This window comes from Anoplopoma fimbria, chromosome 14 (genome assembly GCF_027596085.1).
Source record: "Anoplopoma fimbria isolate UVic2021 breed Golden Eagle Sablefish chromosome 14, Afim_UVic_2022, whole genome shotgun sequence".
In the NCBI taxonomy this organism is placed as follows: Eukaryota; Metazoa; Chordata; class Actinopteri; order Perciformes; family Anoplopomatidae; genus Anoplopoma; species Anoplopoma fimbria.
The window spans coordinates 19,117,509-19,145,226 of NC_072462.1; the positions used below are offsets into that span (position 1 = coordinate 19,117,509).

General features: G+C 40.7%; 1 protein-coding gene across 1 annotated transcript in view; it reads left to right on the plus strand.

The window, feature by feature from the left end:
• Positions 1–5,801: 5,801 nt before the first annotated feature.
• LOC129102170 (ankyrin-1-like) overlaps positions 5,802–27,718 on the plus strand; it is a 67,979-nt gene continuing 46,062 nt past the window's right edge. Inside the window, 1 exon segment of the mRNA XM_054612182.1 lies at positions 5,802–5,927. Within this exon segment, the coding sequence (XP_054468157.1) occupies positions 5,802–5,927 (126 nt within the window).

Below are 27,718 nucleotides of genomic sequence, written 5' to 3' on the forward strand. Positions count from 1 at the left end.
AATATTTGTGCATATACAAAGAGCTAAATCTAACCACATGAAAGAGAAATTGTAAAAAAAAAAAAAAAAGCCAAACATGATTGGCTTTATCATCATTTATGATAAATGTTGGCATGTTGGAATCCTCTGCACGGTGGTGTAGTGGTTAGCACTGTCGCCTCACAGCAAGAGGGGCCGGGGTTCAATTCCCGGGCTGGACAACCTTCTGTGTAGAGTTTGCATGTTCTCCCTGTGTCAGCGTGGGTTCTCTCTGGGTTCTCCGGCTTCCTCCCACAGTCCAAAGACATGCAGGTTAGGTGCATTGAAGACTCTAAATTGCCTGTGGATGTGAGTGGTTGTTTTGTCTCTATATGTCAGCCCGGCGACCTGTCCAGGGTGTACCCTGCCTTCGCCCATTGACAGCTGAGATCGGCTCCAGCACCCCTGCGACCCTTAACTGGATAAGCAGGTTACGGAAAATGGATGGATGGATGTTGGAATCCCAAAGTACAGAATGTACAGAAATCACTACTTTATCCAGACACATAAGTCAAATTTTATGTTCAAATACAATCACACCAAAAACATTTGTTGATGCTGAAAATTTTAATTGGAAAGCAATATTGTAAAACAAATCATCATCATCGCCATCTTAATTCAGTAGACCCAAAACAAGAAACCTGCCATGAAAGCTATCATATATGCCTGCAAATAGGCCTATAAAAACCATGTGAAGTAGTCCACTGTGACATTAAACCTAGTTTCATTTTTATTTTTTTATCTTGTGGATGAATTTCCAGGACTCAATAGCGGGACTGGAAACGGCCAGAAAGTACCCACACAGCAGTATCTATGTCTCACACATCTGTAAAGACTCAAAGTTTTCAAAAAACAATAAGGGAGATACAGAAAAGTCTATCAGCACTACTAACAACCAGCTACCACCTGATGGTGCTATAACACAGCAGAAATGAGACGGTCAAAGATTTTACAGTGCAGTTTGAGGCTTTTAATAGCAGTGGTGTACTTGGAAATCTCAGCACCGTAGAATCATGATCACCATCCACGAGAAACAGTTTAATCTACCCAGGAATGTAGAGCATGACATGCTGGCAATAAATATGACACTGTCATGCTATACCATGTATTGGTGATGAACCAAGACTTTACTGTTGCAGTCCCAAAATAAAGACATTAAATATAATTCACTCCTGCAACCACTCTACTACTGCCCAGTTTCGTTTTGATGTGTTTTTTACATAAGTGTTTAAAGTGTTTAGTCATGGCTGTGCAACATCCTTGGACATACTCTAGCAGGCGGAATATTCCCAGCAGCACTCAGGAGAAAATTGGAAGTGCCTGTATCTATATTGCTTATAAAATATGTAAAACCCTGCCCAAAGATATTAGAGTGGCTGACACAGCAAAAAAAAAATCAAAACAAAAACAAATATCCATTTCACAAATCTTCCAAGTTTCCAGCAGTCAATGTATTGCTCTGTATTTCATTATTGTTCGGTGATTGTTATGGAGTAAAGTACTCAAGCTGAAATCCTTGAAGGCCGACAGATTTTTTTCAAATACAAAAAGAAAAACACCTGGAATTTCATATTTCACTACACAACCCATTCAAATGGTTCTGCTTCAGGTAACAGAGAATGAACATATTTGCTTCATCATGTTTCATATTAATCAGGTCACAGTTTGACCCAGAACCAGTATCAACGTTTTCATCAATGATAGATCCCAGCACCATCTGCTCCAAGTCATCATTTATATATATATATATATATATATATATATATATATATATATATATATATATATATACTGTATGTGACGTCACCATTCAAATCCTCACTACTGTTTGCAGATTTATAGTGTAGTGTAAAATTATCCATATGCCATTTGCCAATTTGATGCATGTCCACCCATTGTAATAGTTACCATACTGGTCTGCTGTGGAGTGCAGAGGCATCATAACCGTCATTAACTTTCTCATAGTTGATTTTAACGGAGCACTGGCAGAGACCAAACCGCTACAGGTTTAACACTGGTTTCTGTCGAACCAAGATAATTTGGGCTCCAAATTAGCCTAAAATGAAACACTATACAATAACAAGTCCACAAATATTATTGTAATTATTGTATTATTGTTTCTTTTTTGTCATTGCCAAACCATTGTTTGAAAGCACGAATAGTTAGTTATTAAAACATTAGCTCAAATACTTTGACTTGTGTCATCTTTAGCATTTTTAGCTAGCGTCAACAGGTACGCTACCTACCAAGCGTTTAAGAGCTGCATTGTTTTTATGGCTAACATGTAGCCCCTCTCATGTATGAGTATGTCTTTATCATGCTATTGTTAATGGCAAAAAGCATGAGAGGCAATGACTATTGGCTATATGCCACAGCCATAATAATTCAGTTCAAGGATATTAGTTGTTAGCTAACGTTACCAATTGACCTACTGCTAGATTGTGTCCAAATAAATGCAGACCACACTCCTGAAAAGGCTACCATACTCCTTCATAGGGACTGTATCAGATATCGATTCTTTTTATGCTTTTTAGTTAGCAGGATTAAGCATGACGACTCTTCCAACAGGTTACATCAGAATTATTTCAACCATCACTGGTCTGCGAGAATAAGCAGTGAACACATTTTTCTGATAAGGACACTTTTTTGGTAATGTTGGCTCATTTGCATATTTTAATTATAATATACAAATATACAGTATGTAGCAAACACCAGGGACACATACCCATTCTTCTTGCAGTTTGTTAGTTAATCCTTCACTGGACCTTTCATTGTGGTGTATTCATTCAAGTGTCAAAGTGACATATAGAAAAATGTGCCTGCCAAAGACCAACTGACACATTACTGTATAACCCATTATGGGAGAGTTAATCTTATGCATGGAAACCCTTTGCCTATTTGATTTTCATGCTGTGCACATAAACATATTTTAACAGATGCATCTCCTTGAGGGTAATTGCTATGTTGAATTTTGAGAATCAGTCTGGTTACATTGACAACTATTCCAGCAGACCTTTCATCTCAGGTAAATCTAGAGTATTGTCAAGGCTATGGCAATAAGATGTTACACATACCGCCATCTTAATAAATCCATTAACATCAGGCACTAGAAAATACAAAGCTGGCTTTCGAATACACCGTGAATTGTTGAACCCACACAAACACTAAAAGTTAAGGGTTGTACTAGTTGGCAAATAAAATGTCCTCAGAAATGTTTTCATTGTTGAGAGAATATCATATTTTGAATTTCCCCATGTTTTCACAGTATTGATTTTCACATCATTGCTTTTGTCTTGAAATGATGGAATGGCTCTGATGTTAATCTGTTGGCAGATGGCACCTATGAATATAAAATGCATGAATTTCGTAGTCTTGTCACATGGTGTCTTGTTGAAGGGGTTGTTGCACGTAACATTGCAACATCGCTCTGCAGAAAGATTATGTTGCTGGGGCGAGAGGGGTTGAATAAAAAAGATGGAGAGAGAGAGAGAGACTTGGTTGTCTGTGCATCTTCACTCTGATTTGGAAAAGTGGGCTACAGAGAGTAAATACATCATATGACTGGAATAAAAATGTTACTCTTTAGATGACGACAAAGAGATGAGTCATGCGCTTTCATACTGATTGCCTGATGGGTGTGATTCAACTTTCATAAACGGTGTTGCTCACCTTGAAACATAATACCAATTTAAGTTGATTTGTTGAAACCGAAACTACCAGGGCACTATGACATAGTCATCATAGGAGTATCAAACATGCAAAAACAAAAAAATATAAAATTAGTTAAACTAGAAAGGTGCACTCATTATAGCTCGTATCTCCTCCAGACGTGTCTGCATAAACACTGCTGAATTATTTGATTGAATTAAAAAGGTGTCAAAAAACAGGCGGTGATGTAACTTTATACAATAGATGGGCTTCGAGGTTGTCTTATAAAACACTTAAGACAATCCTACCAAAACACAAAAGTAAACTCACCAAGCTGTCTAGTCGCTTAACAGCATCTGAGTAGGTGTGAGCTTAAGTGGTAAGCGATTATCCAAACAAAGTGAGCCATATAGTAGCTTCAGAAAGGTACTCAGCAGCATGTGTACTGATTGTTCCGTTACCTGTTAGCTGTTGGCCAAACCCATCGTCGGTTTCTGCCCCACTGTGTATCTGTTCGCAGAGTAGCGTCTGGGAGTCACTAGATCGCTAGTGGCCCCTAATGGTCACGGTGCCCATTAAGAGTAGTGAGTGAGGAGTCAGCAGGCAGCCAGTGGCAGCATAACACAGGCAACAAAAAGGTGTTCTGAGAAAGGGTGAGTCCCCACAACCAGGAGAGGTCCTTGGGCATGCAGCCATGACTGGACACCCACATATTGTGCAGTTTGCTGCAGCTCAATGCAAGATTAGCCATGGACAAAAAACAGTGATGCACACTCAGTAACGGATGTACACAGACACACAGGCGACTGAACACATTCCCCAAGGTTACGCCTGGTGGAGATAATAACATTTTATTAAGGATTATTTAATAGATCAAGCTTCACAGTGGTTACACAGCTAATCATTTCAGAGGTTATTTGGATTTATTATTAAAAGTGTTACAGAAATTGATAGTATGGACCGATCACAATCTCTTTGCCTTTGAAATATCACCTTTAAATCATTTTGTCTGTCCATGATTTTATTTACTTTTTTTGCTACTGAATTGCAACATCTAACCGCCATGCATGACCTCCCGATGTGACGGAGAGAGGGAGAGTGGTGGAACAAAAGGGGAGGGAGAGGACATGCAGTTTTTATGAAGCATTCACGTTGTTGATGGTTTTCCCTCTGTCTGCTTGTGACACTAAAATAAGAGGGAAGTAGGCTAATGTATGGCACCGTGTTCCTTGCCACATTAACTTCAACCTTCGACAGTCAAAAAGTGACCAAGCTGTACACGGAATCATGCCGCAGAAGAACAAGCACTCAGGCATTGTATAGTAGATAGAATATTATATCAATTTATATTTTACAAGCTTCTATCTCTCTCACTGCTGTTCTGTCTTCCCATCTGTTTCCAGGTGGGAGGTGCCACGGAAAAGCCGAGGTCTGAGAGAGGGATGGATGTGAGATAGATAATAATTTGAACGCATTCCTCAGCTTTGGCTCCCTGCACCTTTGGCACCTCACTTACGCAAGAAGCGACAACAGCTATTGTGGATGAAAAGCCTTTAGCAGAGTAAATAACCCAGAGAAAGAGGCAGAGCGGCAGCAAGAGGAGGACATTTGACAGGGAAAAGAAAAAAGGGGAGCAGCTCTGCAGCAGGATCCCCACCGTGCTGAAGACAGGACTGCGTGACTGGTCTGTGAAGGCACAGGGAGGAGAGAGAGAGAGAGAGAGAGAGAGAGAGGAGAGGAGAGGAGAGGAGGGAGGAAGGTAGGATAGAAAGAAGGGGGGGGGGGTGGGAGCCAATTCGGCGCAGTGCAAGCTGACTGGATGAGTAGCAGCCGTGGCACAGGCAGCAGCATCAGCACCACTAGCTGTAGCATCCTTCTTTGTGGCTGCTGGAGGCTGTCTTGTGAGCTGCCGGAGCATCAGCATCATCCATCCGCACACAGAAATATCCGGACACAGACGTCTCCACTGCCTGCCTTATTTGCACACATGTCGTGGTGGCCACCAGAGAGGAGGAAGTGAGTGACGGGGGGACAGGGACAGAGGGACACGGGGAGAGGAAACACTTGGTGAGGTGGGCTGGAGCGACGCCGACTAGAGCACCAGTAGCACCAGTAGCACCAGTAGCAGAGGCACCATGGCGCAAGCCGCCAAGCAGCTCCGTAAGACCAAGGACCTCGCAGAGGCCGCCGCCCAGGAGCAGCGGGAGAAGGAGGAGGAAAAGATCAAAAAGAGAAATCGGTCCAGGGATCGCAGGCGCAAGGTATGGCTGGCTGTCTCCAGAGACGGGGGGGGGGGGGGGGGGGGTCTTAAATCCATCTTTACACCTCTACCTGCCTTTATCTATCTCTCCTGGGATCTCTCTCTCTCTCTCTCTCTCTCTCTCTCTCTCTCTCTCTCTCTCTCCATCTATTGTGCAAGATTGGTAAGGATGCAATTACACATGTATAATTACACAGTTGGTGTTGCGGCCTCAGCTGGTGTGTGTGTGTGTGTGTGTGTGTGTGTGTGTGTGTGTGTGTGTGTGTGTGTGGGCTAACCAGTCAAGCACATATGCTCTGGCACAGGTTGTGTTTGCTTGGTGACACATGCACAGCTACGGGGGAAGGCTGGTGATGATCAGGACCAGTATAGGCTGTTGGTTAAATACCAGGTAGTGCTGATGTCAGTTCTATTTCACAAGCATTTTGGGGGGATTCAGCCTTACATGGGTGCATCTCATTCATATGAATGCAGCAGTGCACTGCACTTACATGTATCTGTATGCATATAATCCCTTCACCATTAACATGCTCTGCATGCTCCGTTTATTTTCCACGAAGCTGTGTTAGTCTTAGATTTGGTGTCTTCCCCCATATTACAGTTTTTTTTTCTTTCATTGGGGAAGATGTAAAATGGAGGGGGAAGATGGAGGTACCCTCTAATAATAGATACAATTTCAACGCATCTTTTTTTAGGGGTAATGTTTGTGCTACACGTATTGTTTCATTAGGAATCCTAAGCTAATGATATCATATTTGTTGCTAGTAATATTTGTTGTGTAACATTTAAATTTGTTGTCATAAACTAGACACGCAGAAAATCATCCCGTAGGCATGAGATTCTCTCTCATTCACGCTTCCGTCTCACTTCTCCCCTGCACTCTCCCACTCTGGTTGTGCCTTTAGGTGTGGGTTATATTGGGGTTGTGCCGCCTTCTGCTCATGCTTGGCAGCACTGAAATGATACATATTCTATTGTGTAAGGTACTTGTTTAACAGATTTTAAAAAACGTTTTGTGTTCGTGTGTGTGTGTGAAATTAGGTGAATGCAAGTATTTGTCTGAAAGACAGAAACACAAACGACTCATAAAAAGGAATCTGCAGAGAGCTTGGGAGCTCCTGGAGTGTAATTCCTCTTCTGTATTTAATAATCATTCAACATAAAACAGATTGTTTGTGGTGTGGTTTGCTAAATGTTTGCTAGGACTTGCAGAATGCTTTTGGCAGTATTATAGATAGATAGATAGATAGATAGATAGATAGATAGATAGATAGATAGATAGATAGATAGATAGATAGATAGATAGATAGATAGATAGATATCTTTATTTTTGTGTCATGCACATAACGTGCCCAACCCTCATGGGTTTATAAGACAGGTTACTTCACTGCTCGATCCTAAACAAAACATTCTGCCTTCTCTCCCAGGCCTGGCAAATAAAATCTGCTACAAAGAAGGTTAATTTCCTGAAGCACAACTCCAGTTTTTCATTGTCATCCAGCCAAAAGAATTCAACATAAATGGAAGTCATTTTACTAAAGAGTTCATCCCTTATGACCTCGTACAAAGGACAATAAAACAAAAAGTGCATCTAATTCTCAATTTCCCCGAGCTCACACAACAAACAGATTGTGTCCTCCTCTGGAGTGGAATGAAACCTACCGATCTCTAGGGCTAGTGTTAATGTTCCTGAGCGTAACTGTGCACATAGGGATCTTTGTCTATTGTTGAAGTTGTACGTAACATAAAGTTCTGCATTATACTTCTTTATGAGACAATAAGTTCGTAGCTTTTGTTTACACCATATATCAACAGACCATTTTTCTCTATGCATAGGAAACAGTTTGGTCCTAATCTCCTGAATATTACAAAGTAACCTGTTCTGGAAAATGAATGACAAATCGGTCACATTAAACAGAGATTTCAAACCCTTAGCCCAGGGATGGCCATGCAAAATGTCCCTATGAAATATCTTTTTAGTAAGTCTCTGATCAGACATTTTATTATTGCTGGTTTATATTTTGACGATGAACCTGGCAAACTGGGATGAAAATGTGCCGATGAAGTTAGGTGTTATTTTTTTTGATAGAAACAAAGAATCACTTGTGTTAGCTGTATATTGTTAGCAAAATAAGTCCTCTTTAATGTCCCTCATGCACTATCCTCAGATATTCTTAACACATTTCTATAAAAATTTTACATCCTAGTAAAATCATACTTTTTGGAAATATTTTTTAATATAGAACAATACGTGAAATCTGATAAAAAAATTAGCCAAATCCTTCTTCAAATGGGACAAAAATTAAGATTTCATTGTGTGGACACCAATTTCTTAAGATTACGTAACTACATCATACATCGGATTACATTTATGGCTGGGAATTGGTACTTGACCAAAGTAACCCAATACCAAGTTGTAGGGAAACGGTGTTGGTAGTTCAGCCTGCTGAGAGGCCATCAAATGTTCAGAGTATGGCTATACTACATGCCTGTGGCTTCTTAATAAATTACATATGGTGGTGGCACTATATGCTACTGAATACTTCCATTCACATAATTGCTACCGAATGAAGAAAATAAAGGTATTATATGAATTACACTACTGGTATCGGTATCACTGTAAGTGTACTGGTATTGGTATTGTTATTCTTTTGACGGACATAGCATGTTTCTATCAAGGTTATGAAAGAGTTTGCTTTTGGCAACTACAACAAGGTTGACTTGAGTTTGAATAGTAAATATGATTAGGCAGTAATAACAACTTTGCGTTATGGATAGTTGTGGAAATTTGTTACGACAGGTGTGTGAACACCTGAGACATTTATATCCGTCTCAGACAGACAATGAACACACTGGTACTGGATGGTGGTGGTTGGGGAAAACCAAGTGTCAGACACTACAAGCCAAATGGAATCAAGAATATTACCGCTATTTTACCCTTCAGTTGATATCATTTGATTTGTGAAAGCCAGCTTCATTACCGCACTGCAAGTTTATTTCACGGTCCACAAATCAATCAAGCTGTTATGTTTAAGATTTCATTAATGGTCATTTGATTAATACCAATTTTCCATCTCAAATGTCTTTTTTTGCTTTGGCTTCTCTTTAGTGTAAAATATGCAAACCCAAGCACAATAACTAAGTTCGTAAAATAATATAAAGAATGACAACTATTTAACAGTTTCCTTCGTGCCCTTTAAGGCCATGGAAGTGGCCAAAACGAATGAGCTCCTGCTATTTAGTACTATAGAGTTGTTATTTGATTTTCAAGTATTAGTCAGCAAGAACTCTCATCTATTTATATCATTGTTATTATGTAGACTCTCAGTGTTCAGTGTCCATATTGTCATCCATTGATTTCGAAGCTTAAGGCACATTTGATGCAGCAATAAGGAAGAGGTTATATCAAAATAAACCCATCTCTGCCTCACTGCTTCTGTCTGAGTGGCCTTTCTCCCTCACTCTCACCTCAATCATCAACCACGTCACGCTGTGCCTCTGCTCCCTGTGTATCCCTCTCTGAATCTATCTTTCCTCCCAAAGTTGATTGGTGCTATGCTCCCAGAAAGAGTGAGGAAGCGAGTCAAAGAGCCGGAGAGGGAAAGATGAGGCACAGGCAGGTCTTAATGTTCTTGGGGATGTTAATTAGCTCCATTGGATGTAAATCAAACTCGGCAGCATGGTATCTCTCTTCCCCACTCCTCCCTTTGCACAAAGGTCATCCACTAAAGTGCCAAGAGAGATCCCATCATAACTCTGGATAGAATGGACAGTAATGCAGTTAGGGACTCTGAAAAGAAAGTGCAGGGGCAATCTGCTAGCTCTGCCGGTTAAGGTGCGTGCCATGCAGCTGCCATGCAGTCATAGGTTAGGAGTAGATAAACAAACAACCTTTGTCATCTACTTCTGATTCTCCTTATCTTTACTGTTGTTCCTCACTCATATAGGTAGTAAATGTAAGTAGTGCCATGCTGGGAAGGGAGGCAGTGATCAGACCTGATTGGAAGAACAAGATAACGGTGGATGTACTTGTGTGCAGATACATTGTTTGTTTAAATTAATATTTTCTACTCAGAACAATAAAGAAATGCTTGTTATTGCTCATTATAGAATCAAAGCTATATGTAATGCATTGTGTCAGATGTGGAATTGTTAAACTGTGGAAATCAATGCCTGGTTGCATTGACAGTAAGTATTCTTGCCTCACTGGCTGTAGCCCGACCACTATGGGACCCTTTCTGACAATACATCATTGATCTCTGGTGTTTGTTTACTATTTACCAGTCACAACAGTCCAATGATTGGCATTGATATGTTGCTATGAATAAGGGATGTCCCGATCTGGTTCTATTGGCCCTGATCCTGATCTGAGTCCTGAGCCTTGGGTATCTGATTGTAACGAGTCCAATGTGATTTATTTGTTGAAATATGTATCGGACACATTGAAATAACAGCTGTACACTGCAAACCCATTTCACAAGCGTATTCATCAACATACTGGAAGTCCTGGTTCAAAACGATTAAATTGATCAGCTCAAATGATTAATATGAAATGAAATCAGATATAACTGCATTACTGCAGCTCCTTAAGAAATTGGCGTGACGCAGTCATCTAGAGAGAAGAAGTGTCCCTCTCTGTGAGTTGTTGGGACTGCAGAAGCCTTCATGGTTGCACCATGGTGGAATGGAGTGAAGCTTCTTTCCTCACAAACTATCTTTGGCTGAACACAGACACCAGCTTGCAGAGAGCACTTTAACCAGACCACAGACAAATGTAATTTGGCCTGTTATCAAGTTATTCATTAATTAGTGACAGCTGATGGGATCTGCAGCAGACAACATTTGTCATATTAAATGGTGAAAGTGATGGCCAACTCAAGATACTGATGAGAAGTTGGAATCTTAAATGTCTACTATGAATACAACATCATTTAAAGTTTAACGTTTACAAATGCTTGTGAAGATTTGGTCTTATGAATTGCGGCAACAGGCTGGTAAATCTGAATTGTAAATCAATGCTTTTTACAGTCAAATAATAAATACTAATAAATAAATGTTAATATATAATAAGATTGGAATAATGTGAATGAAGAAGTACATGAAAATGCTTGGTCACGTTCAAGTTGCACTAGTGATTGTTTGGGTTCACTTCCAGTTCTCTGTAGCCAATGGGAGAGACGAATCTGGGACATGAAACCTTTTATTGTGGTGCCTCAGCGGGAGGCTCCTTTGGCCTGTACATTCTCCTGTTTCCTCCAGGGCTGCACTTATGACAATGGATCCAAAGATCTGCTAATGGATAGCGTGTGCTTTTTGTGAACATGTATTGCTCGTATTCTCAATACTTATGTTTTCATGTGTGCATGCGAGTGCAAAAGCATTGCTTCAGGGTATCTCATTCTACTTTTATGCAACCTTATGGATGCTCAACCCCAATTAGCCAAAAACCCTCTTTTGTCTCTCTCTCTCTCTCTCTCTTTTTTGCCTCTCTGCCCTTTTTTATCCTCACACAAAACAATACATGGGACAAGGACAGGAATTTGTTTTAAAGCCTAGCTTTGGAAATTAAAAGTGGTATCAATTGCATAAACATATAATTCCAAATATATTTTAGACAAAGGGAAAATAATCTTCTATTTTTAGAGCTTTGGATGCAAAGTGACAGATCATTGAGATAGTTTGTGATATTGCAGAAGTACCAAACCTTACACTTGTGACCACTTTGAACTGCATGGATTTAGATTTAAATTGATTTACTTCAGGGCAGACAATTTAAAACTACAAGAAGCCCAGAAGCATAATGTATTGTCCTCCTCAGTCACATGACAAATCTTTATATGTTTTCTATGTGACAGCTTTCTAGCTTTTTAGGGTACACAGGGCCGCTCTGATAAAAGACTATCACTTTCTACTCAGCTGCTGTCTTTGAAGGTTTCAGCTCCTTTTCTTTTCAAACTAAATATCAAACCATTGCAGTTGGTTGCCAGTCTACTGTGTTTGAATACAGTATTGTATGCTGTCCCAGATTCGAAGAACGAGGTGGTATGAAAAGAATACTTTGATTCACTGTGTATTTGAGTGGGGAGGGGGAGGAAATGAAATATGTTTACTTGGTCCCATGACAGTGGGGCTCTTAAGGACGTGTCCTAGAATCCAAGGGACTAATGTATCCCATTTGTCCTTCCTTGTGGATTTTATTTGGTTCGCCTGTGAATTTGTGTATAAAGATGTGCGTGAGCCTGTATGTATGTACTCATTTATTCTTTTTTTTCCAAATATTGCGGTCAATACTCAGCATAGGTGGATTTTGCAAGGAGGCAGGTCCTTTATGAGTTCACTTACCTTGGTTATGAGTGTTGTGTAGGCCTAATTATTGCTAAAGTAAAATGTTTGTATTATGTTTGGTTTTGTAATAATCCATAGGCCTATATTGTTATGATTATTAAAAATATTTAACTTTTAACAGACTTCAACTTTATAGCTATCAGTGCGCTTCAGTTGTGTGCGTTAATGAGTGAAATACAAATACCCTCTGTTAGCCTATGGGTGAAATAGGATAAGGTGGTCAGAAACTGATTTGATGCACTGTGCTCTTTGGCTTTATTGCAACCATGGCAACATGTTCTTATGATGAACACTCCACTTGATAGTTGGATTGTGTACTGACGTTAGTTAAAAAATGTTGCCCCCCCCAGCGCAAATGTCAAACTCACCCTATGTTACTTCGTGCGCTTTAGTCTAAACTGCATTTAAACATTGTTTTCAAAAAAGTTGACAAATCCATACTCGATAGGTTTTATAGCTAACATGTTAGCTTATGTTCAAATGTAATTCAAAATTTCCACTGCCCTTTTAGCTCGGTTTTGGTCACCACACACTGTGAATGTTTTTTTTTTGTCTTTTGCAGGCTAGATGTGAAATATGCCTTCCAGATAGCTGCTATTTTTTTTATCTTTCTGTCATTTGGTGCTGGACAGGTAGAGTACACTGGCTTTACCAGAGTTTGTCTTCTGAAAATGTTTGCATGCAGGGTTAATGATAGTAGTAACATAGAATTGTACAGCTAAACAAATGATCCTCTCTGTATTGCTGCTGTAATATAAGACAAGTATGACTTAATGGTTTTACATCATATGCTATTTTACATGTACGATTTCAGGTGCTGCAGGTTTTTAGTGAAAGCTTTTACATTCAATTCTCGAAAAACTTCATAATAAAAGACATGATACGCATGTTTATGGGCGGACTACAGCAAGAGGCAGCTTAGTATTTAGGGCTGGTGCATTTTCATCAGATGAGCCAAGGTCAAGCAGAGCAGAGTAGCACTCAGCCCAGCTCGAAGCAGCCACAGGCTATATTTACCTGCCAGCCTAGCATTACACTGAACATAGGAGCTAATCGTCCCTCTACACACCACTGCTATGTGCTTGCTGAGCACCTGCTCTGATACTGTATCTGATGTTGCCCCGGATCCGTACCTGCTCATACAACACAGGAAGATTCCAGAATAGAAGCATGATGGCCGATATTTATCAGACCTCTCTGAGGGCTTATCTAGGACTCGACTCTGACACACATTTTGATCTGGAGATCAAAGTGATTGTAGATAAGCATGCCTTGTCAGACACCTTTGATGGATATAAGGAAAGTCACTTTGCTCCGTTTATGCAAAACTTTGGTACCCTTTCTGGCTCTGAACCTGCAGTTCTGATACATTTGTGTATATGGACAAAATAAAAAGCATCAGGCTTAAAATCCTTATCTAATCTTATATAATTTGTAACAATTATTCAGCCCCAATTCGACAAGCTTACATTTATTGCATGAAGAGTTTTTTTTATTTTTTTACGTTTTTTGATAAACAATTGAAGAAAGTTTGAGTATATGTATGTAACTGGATATTTAGAGAATTCGGGTTTTACGGTTTATTGTGGCATTTAGAGAGACCAGCCATTACCTAAACTGTAGTTTTGTGTTTTTCTAAGTTTGGGACATTAGCTGCCACCTTTTGAACTCAAATTCAGATGGGAGGCTAAAATCATAATTGTATGTGTCCCTTTTGCATTAAATCTATATGCACTTTTTTACTAGTTTTGGTAATGTTTTGCAACACAGACGACAGTCGACGTAGTCATAGAGTCACCGTGCAGATGGCCCATTAGATTAATGTGCAGTCATTGAGTTCCTCAAGTGTCACAGCTCATCTGCCTAGCCTGTACCTGTTAGTCAGAGCATCCATCAGCATTGTTAGCAAGGCCAACCAATGTGAAGCCCTGGCACGCAGAGGCAGGGGCAACAGCAGTAAATCTTTTGGCAAAGTTTATTATGCCCCTGGGGTCAGCATGCAGGCCGTCAGAAGTGACTGATGTTACCATGGTGATTACGGTGTGACACCGCACGTGGTGGGATGATGAAGCATGCCCCCGATGAGACATCGAACTTGCTGCACAGATTGACATGAAATGCCGAAATGAGAAAAAAAAAGCTTGTTTCAAACTGCTGTCCATGGTCACACAGTCCATGGTTAGTGGATGCTGAGTTTCTTTTCAAATCATAGTCCCTCTGAAGATAAAAAAAACCATGAGTTAGTCAGCTTTTCTATAGATTTGTCCTACTGATTAAAGGATATATTATTTTCATTATGCAAGGATTGCACAATTAAATGGAGTGGTATTCTTGCATCCCAAGCTGCTCCATTTCACATTGAAAAGGGACATCTTAAATATACAGTACAGTTAAAAAACACATCTTATTTACAGAACTTTATTGGGGCACGGTTCAGTTCTTCCCATGGATTAGGAGTCGTTTGGTGCGAGTTCAGTAAAGAGGGGGAAAATATCCAAATGCATGAGGATACTTTTTTTTTGTGGGAGTCTCAAAGACAAAATCATCTTGCTGGATACCTAGTATCCTAAAAACAATATTTTATGTTATGAAATTTGCATATTTTACTAACGGTGTACGGCTCAAAGTTTCCGGGGTGGAACTCCAGCTTGTGAGCTTTGGTTCAGCATTATGTGCATAAATCTTCATACCGTGTATTCTGCATACGGTTGCATGCACCAGACCAGGACCCCCTCCTACAGTGACAGTTCAGCGAAAACTACAGAAACCATTACAGCCCTAGAATTGACCTACATACAGTGGTATTAAGTTGGGGTATCACAGGTCATTAGCAAATCAGTATCAGAGGGCCGTTAATTCCTAAGAATCATTAGAGGGAAAGTGAAAGTGATACGGACTGGCACAATACCACACACACTGATATTCCCACAAAGACCACACACACACACACACACACACACACTTAGAGCAGGAGCTGGGCATTATGTAATGGATTTAGTGCTCCTCAAGGTCTACATGGATCATGTGGCCTGCAGAAACCCACTAATGCACTGAAGCAGCGGCTCTCAGGCACACCCTGACTCCATCACTTTCCTCTGCTGGCCTAAACACATTTTGCATTACGTATGCCGGCTAATGGACATAAAGCATGATCAAAAATCAAGGATTACATATACAGGATAATAGGGATGGAAAAATGTATTTACTGAGGTATCGCAATTGATTTTTTAATGCTTTAATCAATGTAATTCAAATTCAGTTGCTTCATTTTAGTCTATGCTGAGGTGGTAGGATGTTACTGCTTTTGTGTTGAATTTGGTGACAACATATTAGTTGCAAGAAAGAAACACACTGCTCCGTAGTTCCTGACAATGGTTGATATATTTTATTTCAGGACTACAGACAGGCTGAAAATCAAACAATTTTGCTTTATCAAGTTCGACATTTTCCAAAGTAAAGGTATCTAGAAGTGTATGATTCATCTTTTCCCCATAGTCTAGAATTAAAATAGGAAACAAAAGTCACAATAATTTGTAATATTGAATCGTCCTGATAGTTTAAATAGGAGATTAGTATATATCGTCCCAGCCCTAGTGGTCACAATATGCTGTGAGATATTTTCATTTTTTGTTGCACATTCATCCTGTCATTGGCTGTCCTTATGATTGTATACATATTGAACGGATTGAAAATGTAGTGCAACTATATATCAGATACTCCTGAGTGAGTGGAGATTGATCTTAGGAAGTGAACAAATCTGAATAACAAAGTCACCCATACCATTATGCAATTTAATATATTGCCCTGTAAGAAATAATAACTCTTTGAAGATTGTATTGTTTACAGTTTGGGTTGACACGGTTTCAGAGGTGTGGATTTGATTCACTTACTGTATTTGTTTTCTAATCAACACCTCTCAAGCAACTTTTTTTTTTACACTTAGCACACATTCTTTTGTTGATGGCTACTTGCTAGATTATGTATACGCTTTTTTTTACAAAGAAGAGAAAGAGAACTAAGCAAGACTGCAAGTCAAAAATCTGTGGAAGGGATGCTAAGAACAAGTCATACCGTGTATGACTGTTACCTTCACGGAATGGTGACGTCCCCCATGTAGCAGATAATGTGACTTAAAGGGGATTGAAACGCTATGATTGAAAAATGCTAATTAATTGATGCAATGGAGGTAAGTGCTCTTTGACAAGTGGTGTCACCTTTATTTCACCCATTGAGGCATTCACGTGTGTAGGTGGTTTAATTAGTTTTGTGTGTGTGTGTGTGTGTGTGTGTGTGTGTGTGTGTGTGTGTGTGTGTGTGTGTGTGTGTGTGTGTGTGTGTGTGTGTGTGTGTGTGTGTGTGTGTGTGTGTGTATATGATCATCCATGAGAAGGGTGTCATGCGTCACTGGGATTGCTCCTTGATGGCAGATGTAATGGCTCTTCTCTCTTCAGGCTAATCACTCAGTAACTAATCTATGATGGTGGACAGGGCACACACACACACACACGCACACACACACACACACACACACACACACACACACACACACACACACACACACACACACACACACACACACACACACACACACACACACACACACACACACACACACACACACACACACACACACACACACACATCCTGTAAAAAATTCAAAGTTATTGGCTTAAAGAGGAATACCAGCTTCGGTTTTTAAGTTGTGTAACTTCTGAAATGTCAAAACCTACATCAGCGTTTTTGCTAACATCCTTGCCAGAACCAGCTGCCATTCATTCACTGGTATCACTTCACACCCTCTGCAGAGCATGCATCAGCACTCATCGACGGCTGGGAACACGACAGCAAGGGGAGAACACTATGAGCAACCCAAAACTGGGTGTTTCAATCGACTCCAAATCCCTCTGCTACTTGTTTCCTCCGTGGGTGTGATCTGTTGTTGGCTGTTTCTGGTGGTGAGTTTGTCTTTATGCCCATGACATGTATGTAGAAAACCAATTAACAGTGCTGTGTGTCTCCCTGCACTCTCCTCCTCTGCCGTCTACTGCACAGAAGCATTGAGTTGGAAACTGCACATTGCACTTGTATAAATACTTCATCGCTAATTCAATTTTAAACTCTAGATGGTCGGAGAGAAAGTGAAGCAACTATTTGTTCTTTCACCACGCCCTCTGCACTTTTTCTCTGCCAGCTATCTCTCTGTCTCTTTGCTCTTCCCGGTCTATATCTCTCTGCTCCTGCCATCTTTCTCTCCTGTCTTTTTCCTTCTCCCCCACCCCTCTCTCTCTCTCTTTCTACCTCCCTCATTTATCCCGTCTCATTAACTCTCTCCTTGTTTTTCATGCCTCTTGTGTTTATCACATTTAGCCCTTCTGATTTTTAATGGGAGGAGCACGGAAGCAGCACTGTTATATTATTTATTGAAATTTCTTATTGTGTCATTTTCGTTTGTCATGTTTATGTGTTGAAGTAAATAATCACAGCTCCAAAATGATATGCGAAATTTAGTTTATATACTAATAATAAGCAACACTGTACAGTTTGAATAAAACATAATGTTGCTAGGATTACAATTATTAACCAACATAACCAGCAAAAGGGGAAAATTTGGTATTGAACGCATCAGTAAAATGTTCACAGACAACAAATATTATTTGATTTCCTTTATTAACTGCTCTGACATTAACCCGTTTGTATTAAGCTGAGAGACGGCACTCAGCAGGCTGCTAGCTTGTTGTACCAATATAGGCCGCCCTGTTTCAACAATGTTGGGCTGAGAAACCGTGCTTGGAGGGGGAAATTCACCCGTGTTGTTCTGTTGGGAGATGCATGACTTAATTAAGAGTAGAAGAGCTATGAGGCGTAGTGGAGAGCAAGGTAGTTCTCCAATCAGAGGGTCGGTGGTTCGATACCCGGCTTCGGCAGTCGATGTGTCCTTGGGCAAGACACTTAACCCCAAGTTGCTCCCGAAGGCTTGCCATCGGTGTGGACTGGATGATGAATGTTAGTTAGAGTCTGATGGTGGCACCTTGCATGGTAGCCTGTCATCAGTGTGTGAATGGGTGAATGATATGTAACATACTACTGATTGTAAGTCGCTTTGGATAAAAGCGTCTGCTAAATGACTGTAATGTAATGTAATGTAATGAGTACGGAAAAGTCTGCTAGCTGCTAGGCTAATTTATGCAGTGAAAATGCCATGGGGAGTTAAGAATGTAGCCTGTCTGGGAGCTGCTATGTGAAAATCCCAATTTCTGTTGTTTTTCGTTTGTTTTGTTTTTGTAATGCATATGTACTGAGGTCGGTCACAGAGACAGAGGTATTGAAAAGAGGCATTATTTATATTATAGACTGTTGAAGTTTTTGAAGGTACTTTCAAAATATAAAGGGAGTATCGATTTTTTTTTCTGACGGCTTGAATTAATTGACGAAAAAAGTAGCCATGTGCAGTAATATAGAAAATTGAGGATGTGATACATTCGGCCCTTATGCCCCCAAAGTCTGCCATGCCATTAGTACAAGTTTTCACAATGAAGCCCACTGTGTGTCAGCACTGTGTTATGTGTCCGTTGTTGATCCTAAAATCATATTTCGAGCTCTCCAAATTTGGAAAGCTTTCTGTTGGCTACTAGGTTATTTGGTCTGCTCAGTACTGAGCAAACTTAATCTGCTGATGAAGGCCAGGAAAAGTAGTTGAAAGTTCCATAAAATGTCCAAGGAGCAGACATATGGCTTGTCTCCTCAAAAGTGATATATATGACTGCAAAGAAGAAGCCTGGAAAAGTCCATAAACAGTGTATCCAAGTTGTTAATTAGTTACATAAGCTAGAGTACTAAGCAAGAACACTATGTAGAAGAGAGTCCATACACATTCTGTAACCCTCCTCTCAACAGTCTGTCAAAGTCTGTATACTCAGGATTCCAAAAAGATTTAAAGGCTTTCTGTCTGGAATCCCCGACAAAACAGACTCCCTTAACACGTCAGCATCAATGCCAACATCATTTAGCCACTGTAGTTGCTGTTTCAGAGTCGGCCACTTACTAACTTGTCAGGCCGGCCGCTGTAATATCAAAAGCCAGGATATTAATACACATATGCATTCGCCCTCATTCTATCTTCTAAAGGTCTAGTATGAATGTAACGCATCGTCAGGCAGTCAAGCAATTCTCACAATGCATACGTCTGAAAATGTGTTTGAATAGGTCTAAAATGCCCCAAAAATAACCTTAACCCTGAAACAATCAGTCTCCTTTTTCCAGTGTGCGTCTGTATCATGTGGCAGAGTGCTTTACTGCTGTGCTGCTCCACCATCACACCGTACCAGATGGTAATGGCCTGCTTGGTATGCAGATTGAGCGTCATTAACTGACATGGAGATTTTTCTCTCACTGGAAAGCCCTTTTCCCTGGCTGTCCTCTATCCTTCCACCTCTTCACCCCCATCCGTTCCTATACCTCCCCCCTCCTTCCCCTCTTCCCTAATGCAATGCTGCTATTGACCGCAGCTAATTGATCCAACATCGATGCCTGTTATTCGACAAACTAAGAATGTGGGATTCCAGGCAAGGGGATAAAAAACATACCACAACACAGCAAAACAGATCATAGTGAGTTTCTCTTATGCTCAATTTCCTTTTCCCCTGTTTTTCAGCGATCTATCAGCAGTTTTTTCATGCGCAAGCAATACAAGGTGTTTTGTGTATGATGGCAAAACCAGCAAACAATCAGGTAGCACAAATCGACCCTAGGACAGCCATCCATTAGCAGTCTAAACACAGAGCAAGAGGATGAGTATTATAAATAAATGTTAACACTGTTTTGCCAACACAGCCTGTGAGTCATAAATGTTTTCTGGCATTTAGATGATATCCAGTTATGAGGAAAACAGGAACAGATGGAAATGTTACACCCCTTTGGAGGTACAGAATGGAGAATGTGGGTTTCATCATGATTTCAACCCTTCAGTTTCCCTGTATTTAAAAGAACTGCTGCACCGATGAGGGACTTAATGACACACAGTAAAAGGAATAACACAGAGTTTTGTGTCTTCCCTGGAGAATCGTCTTCGGCTTGACATCCTCTGATCTATTTACTTCTTGTTGGCTTCTGTTACAAAAGTCAGCACGAAGCAGAGCCAGTGACTGGTGAGAAATTCTCTCATCATGCTGTTACTGTATGATCCACTGTATAATTAATTCACATCAGCACCTCTGGTTTTACCTTGCACGTCACAAGATCACGGGAGAATAGTTGGATTGCATATCACACGAAAATCCATCTTGTCCAGCCAGTGACTGAAATAGTTAGTGTCCTGTGAGGTGCTGCCGGCGGCTATGGGTGTGGTTTAGGTATGAGGCAATATGGAGTGGTATCCGGTTGGCCCCATTGTTGGAGACAACAATGGCAGCTCCTAAAGAGGTTTACTTAAATGCTGCAATAGCATCAGTTATATAGTATATATTCATTGAATGAAAAGCAAAGAAAGGCGCTTAAGACCTTTTCTCGATGAAAAATATGTTTTTTGCTCTTCTCCAGACTAACTTCGGTAAGAGTTTGATTGAAGGGTGGTTCATCCAATCATGACAGCTTCTCAGGTGGTTCCGTGTTGTAAAAAATCTGTGTCAGGTTACCCCTGGCAACCAAAAAGACTACTTCAAACCAGCTATCGATCAGTAGCATAATGATGCAGGGTAAGTGGCAGGCGACAACTTCAGTTCTGAAAAAGTGAAGCCAATGCAGAGGTGCCTTAAACCTGCATTCTTTCTAACGGCCAGCAGGGGGTGACTCCTCTGGTTGCAAAGAGTAGTCGAAAATGACGCTACTTCTCACTTGATTTATTGCCTCAGTATACTTGTAAACATGAGTTTAAGGGACTCTGCAGTCCACAAACCAATTGGTGATTTCATGGTCACTACGTCCACATCTCATACGCTATAGGCGGTGGCTTACTGCATCCCTGTGTATCACACTTTGTGTTTCTCTGTGGAAGGACACGTGCATCCCTGCAACGCCCGACTTGATTGATTCGTTGCGTGTGTGTCTGGAATTCTTACATCCTCTCTCCCTCATACACACACTTGAGTTATTACACTGTTGATCTCTGTCTCACATCTATGACTCATACAAACACACACGAGCTAAAGTATTTGTGGATCGTGGCCAGATTGTAATGACGAAGAAAGTCTGACTCGGCTGTTTTTAAGGCGGGATGAGCGACGGACGGGGTGACAGCGTGTGTTGCTGGCTCTGCACCAGAGGCCCCATGGGGAAGGCCAAGGTGAGAGGACGAAAGACCCGCTGTCAATTATGCACATAGCATACATATTAAAAACAACCGCCTTAATCCTATGGCTTAGCAAGTTGAGGTTTTTTTCTCCTTCATCAGAATTCAAGTCATCAAGCTCACTGAACCACGCACAAGTGATTGATTACACTATAATTTTCATCCGCCTCAGGAAAAAAGGGAGAAAACAACTCTTTGTAAATTAGTCGTCATTGTAAACACAGCATGTTCATTTTATATCACTTTAGAAAGCTGTCTGTATTTGCTGTATTTATTTGCATCTGGCACTAAATGGAAACCATTTGCCATAAAAGTACTATCATTTCTACAATGCATGTTGGCAAAATTGATACATTATGCTGCCGCAGTATTTTCCCAGAATGTCTCATATCTCAACATGGTTTTAGGGGCCTTTTCACTCTGACATGAAATATTAATTAGAAAGAGAATGGTTAATACATAAATTGTCCTCAAAGCGAGGTTATTGTGTGACGTGTTTGCTCCAACGCTAAAGTCCTATATTTTAAAGCCGTGATAGCTTTTTAAAATATTCTCTTTCATGTGCAAATATAACATGAAAGGTTTATGTGTGGACATTTTAAGCATGCCTGTGTACAGTTGTATATTAATATCACGTCTGATACAAAGCACAGACAAGCAGCAGCAGCAGCTCGTATTTACGGCGCTCCTCCTTGGACCACGCCCATCTTCAATCTCTGCATTCATTTTGATCTCAAATACATACCTGTAAGGTTGCGTGACTGCATCTTGCATTGGCTGTGACGCCGTTGCAGGTTACAAAATGTGTCCACAGTGGGTGTCTCCAGGACCACGTTTTGTCTTGATGACACACACACACACACGGACTCACAAGGTGAAAACAATACCAGCCACACACACTGTCACGGCCGATGAAGATGATTGATGGTGCTCTGAACGAAGTGCAGCTTTCTGCAAATGCAGTGTGTCAGCTTGTCTAGCCCATATTTTTAGCTCTCCCTGGTGCATAGGGATTATTATAGCGTGAGCTTTGGAAGGAGCTCAGTGACTTCCTCTTTGTGACATCATGTGGTATAGACATGCTGCTACACACTTTGCATCACTGCTCCCCAGCTTGTGTTTCAGACGAAGCCACATGATGCATTTTAGTGAACTTATTGAGTCTTACACTGAGGGAGCAGTATGTTCTCTTTTGGGTTTATTAGGATTCATGCATCCGGGAAAATGTAAAGCTGTTGTTTTTGAGATTCAAAAAGATTATTTTACTGTCTTGTTGACTTGTTTTGAGAGATGGCGCTCTTGTTGATTCCATAATCTCACATTTTGTGTATGTCAGTGTCACTGTGATAGTTTAAGTGTCTGCTTTGGCCCACAGGCCCTTTTTTAATGTTAATGAGTTCAGATCAGGCTTCATTTAGTATTCTGGCTCCGCTCATCTTCTCTCCCTGTGACTCACTTCTCTAATCTAAACTATATGGAAAAATTGGAGTTGGCTGGCCTCTGGGGACAAGCCACTTGGTGCAGCTTTAAATGGAAGGGCTCTGTGTTAACCCCTACTGGACCTCTGGACCCGACCCTGGTATCTGGAGTTTGTCCCATTGATGAATAGCTCCTTGTGGTCTAAAACGGCCCTTGTGAACCTGCAGAGAGTGCTGAATCATAAGGAGTCGGCTTTATCAACCGGCCTCAGGGAGTGGTCACCATCCCGTGAAATCCATCAGACCAGCAATAGCAATTTGTGGCTGAGGATAATACCATTATTCTCCTATGGTTGGCAGGTTAAGATGATGGGCCATTGTTGTGGTTTTGGATGGGATGGGATTATGTTTTCTTAACAGCATATGTACATTAACTGTATGTCATCTTCACGTCATGTCATAACCTTTAAAATACCGGATACCAAAGTACTAAATTTGACATCCTGTTTTAAAACAGAGAAAGGTGAATTTTGATCCCATGTGCTTTAAGGATAGCAAGGCCCAGCTTGACACTGCTATTGTTAATCTATTGCTGTGTCATTGATATTTTTAGAAGCAGTACTCATGGTGGTAGTTGTAAACTCACAAGAACTGCAGGAGGTAGCCATGACCTACTGTGATCTTGTCTTCTAGTTCATCTTGCATTAGTCCTTTGTGACTTTTGCTCCTTCGTTATTCATCATCACCTCCGTGCACCCATCCCTCTCTCGGCATGAGGCTTACTACTATGACTCTGCACCCACTGGGTGATTAGTGATGACCCGCTGTCACTGACACAGACATGCTCAGCGGGGCTCACACAGCATGCAGCTGCCACATATATGCACAGATATCCAAACACATGGATAGACAGTAAACATCGCTGCTACATATTCCTTATATTAATGCTTTTCATACTGGTGCTCATAAACTAAATTGAACCTCTGTTGTCTCAGCTTCTGCCTCTTTAAATCCTGTCTGACATACGATATGTTGCCAAATCAACATTTTCCAACTCAGAAAAATATCATTATTATTTGTATATGTTTATAGTGAAAGTTCAGATTTGTGTTTGTATCTCTGAATGTCAAACTGCATGTGAAGAGATGTTAAAAGGGACACAAATGGGTGGGAAAGTGATCAAACAAATGACCGCACCTTCTTGGTTTGTGGTGTATGACATGCACATATATTTTCACAGCATGTTTGATTTACACTCTCTTCACTGTCACAAGGACGGAGAGAGAAAACAGCTCTGGTTTGATGTTCATCAGTCTTCCGTCATTGTGTCAATCTGTCCTCCGGCATTGTTTCTGAGAAAGAGTGTGAATGATCTTGAAGGGACTCCCTTCCCCATCAGAGCTGCAAAGGCAAAGGCTGTGATTCACTCCTAAAATAACATCGGTTTATATTTGCGTTGGAAGGAAAAACATGTATTCAAGAGCAACATTTTTAATAAACTGTGTGGGTAGGAAGGGAGGTCACGACTCATGAACTGGACACCTTTCGACCACTGTTCGTGTGGAGGCCCTGGGACTTGATCTACGTCTGTTGTTCTGCGATCAGTGAGCTGACATGTGCATCCTCCTGTTTGCTGGAGTCTTTACATCCTGCAGTGAGGAGCATATGTCGGCTTCTGCGACCGCCTGTTTGCAGCATGGCTTAGGATGATGCAGCATGTCACAGTGCGTGTCCAAGCCGACATGCCTGCACATGAATCGAGCGCTAAGGTCCTTGTGTTTTCTTGTGATTGTGAAATCTTTTTTCTGTTTTTTTGGGTGCACCAGCATTCGCATACAGGTCAAGAGTGTCTCGCTCCAGTCAGCGTGCTTATGTGAGTTAGTGTGTGTCAGCTCCAGAGCGCTTGACAGTCCTGATTCATGACACGGGTGATTTGGTAGTCAGTCAGTCAACGTCACGATAGGGCAGCAGCTCCTGATCCCCGCACCGACCCACCCTACGCCTCTAGGCCCATCTATCTCCTCCTACCAGGCCACGACCACAGATACTCTGACATCTAACGTCCAACTGTGCCTTCGACTACTGAGTCATACTGCAGCGACCTCAGAGTGACTTTCCTGTTGAGTTTTGTGGTTAACTTTCTTGTCTGTATCTAATCTGGTTGTGGTTTTGTTTGTCATGTTGATGCTTTCATTATCCAGATACCCTATTTCACCTGAGATTAACTATTTTCTTTATTTAGTTGCCCCTGCACAATTAGGCATTTTTCTATATCAAATGTTCTAATTTTATTACATGAAAACAAATTATCTTTCATCGTGACTAAGTAGTACTTAGCATATTGGATAAAAAGGGTGAATACTACTGTAGTTATTTACAAAACACAGTTTATTTGCCAGACGTTCAGAAGGAGATATATCTATGATCGGCAGGCTGAGTGCATCATAGTACTCTTCACGGCCTCAATAGTTTCACATGAAGTTTACAGATATATGTTGTAACAACACTCTTCATAGGCATGATGTTTATTATATTTTTTGTTAGTTCGTACAGTAATGGAGGAACATAAATAATTAACTCTATCAGAAATTAAACTCCTTGCTCAAGTGATCCTAGTATGTTATATACATATCTCTGTTATTGTGCAATATATGTTTTTTTTCTTTACTCATTTATATTCAATCACAATTAATTGCCACAAGTTGGTCACAAAAATGTTTTAAGCATGCCAGTGCAAAAGAGTAGGCATTTATAGAAATCAAACCAGCAAATAGAATATTACGATTTTGCCAAGGTACAGTAAAATATCCTCAGACTGGATGCAACAAAGCCCAAAGGTAATGGCAACGACATCGGTCTTTGACTGAGATCACCTCAAAAAAATGGATGACAGATGGATGGGAGGATGGTGAAGTGATAAACTGACAGTGTTGGAACAAGAAGTGTTACAACTGTTGTCTTCTGAGACAGCAGTGCAGAGGATGAGAGTGATTTTAAGTGTGTGTGTGTGTGTGTGTGTGTGTGTGTGTGTGTGTGTGTGTGTGTGTGTGTGTGTGTGTGTGTGTGTGTGTGTGTGTGTGTGTGTGTGTGTGTGTGTGTGTGTGTGAGAGATAGAGAGAGAATATTTGTGCACGTAAATTGTGTGTCTGTTTATTCAGGAGTGTTTTTGTCAGCCAAAAAAAGACACAATTAGCTTGTATGATGGTCATTTCATTATTGATGGCATGGTTCCTAAATCCCAATCCAAACAGCCAATACTCTTACAAACCAACAGATAGAAGGATGAATGGATGAATGAAACATAGACCAGTTATCCCCAAAGACTGGTTTGGGACCCACATGGCAGGAGATTTTTTAGTGTCGACAAATACATTTGCCAAATTTCTTCAATTGTCTTTCAGTCAACATTTATATCTGCAGTACACCTTTAAACCACACAATGGAGCTTCAATGTACAACTTGTTCTGCTATTGTTTGCCAATGTATAACATTGATCTAATATGAAAGGCCAGTGTGCATTTGTCCAGAGGAAATAGAAAGAATGAGCCTGTTAATTCAGCCTAACTACCTTTGTAAAATATTTAACATGTGTATATTTTCTACAACACATGCATTAAGCAAAGTTGTGATGTATCCAACGTGTATCTCTTTGGAATGTCTGGTTTACCTTTTAAAGATAATATAAGGTGATGTGGAAATGGTAGGAACAATTGTTTTTCGTTATTGTTAAATGTGTCCCCTGAGAAAGAGTTTGGGAAACACTGCCAAAGACTGATCTGTATATAACAATTTAGATATGGTCAATGGGGTGGACATATAGTTTGATACACCGGCTATATTGAAAGGCTGAATCAGGTGTTGAATCAATGTGCTGACTCATTAAGTTTAAACTGGGGTACAGAGAGGTGTAGTGACTACGCAAACCTCCCTTTGTCTCATTTTATCAGGAATCACTGACCTTGCTTCAACACAACACATCTCCACCAGCCCAATAGGTGCAGCTTTCTATCCGACCATGACCTCTGACCTCCTCCTATAGAGGGAATACAAGTAAAAAGAAAATCATTTGCTCTTAGACACCTATCTCTCCCATCACATACACACAGATCACAGCTGGCTTTTACCCTCTTTTCTCCTCTTAGCTCCCCCACACTCCTCCCTACCCACTCTGTCTTTTTTTCTCTTTCTCATTCGTTATATCATTACCCTCTATGTCCTTTACACCTTCCTTTATTCGGTGTTACACCATCAGTCGCCCCTCTCTTCAGTATGCCCTTCCTGTCTTTCTTCTCCTTTCTATCCATCACTCTTGCTCCTCCCTTCGCTGACTGCTTCACCCCCTGTCATGGTGATTGTATACCGGCCATACGGGAGGTACTGCAGCGGTCATTGACCAACTGCAGCTGAGTGCTCTGCATTAGTTATGCACACATGACTTTCAGACATAGTGGCTCCCTGCTTCCATGTCTACCCCCTTTCTTACTTGTCTACTCCGCTTTTCTGTTTTTGCAGTATTTGAGTGTCTTAATGCACAATTTATGAGTTACCAGTTTGCTCCTATCTTGTCCTTTCATAAACCACTTTTAACCCATTAAAAATGACCTATTACTCATATTTAACTGAACATATTGATTGTATTCGTTCAAGTACACAGTTTGTAAAGATGCTATTGGATTTGTGTCGATAGCTACTATGCAGATATTTCCAAACTACTTTAGGCTGGTGCCAAAACCGATAAACACACTT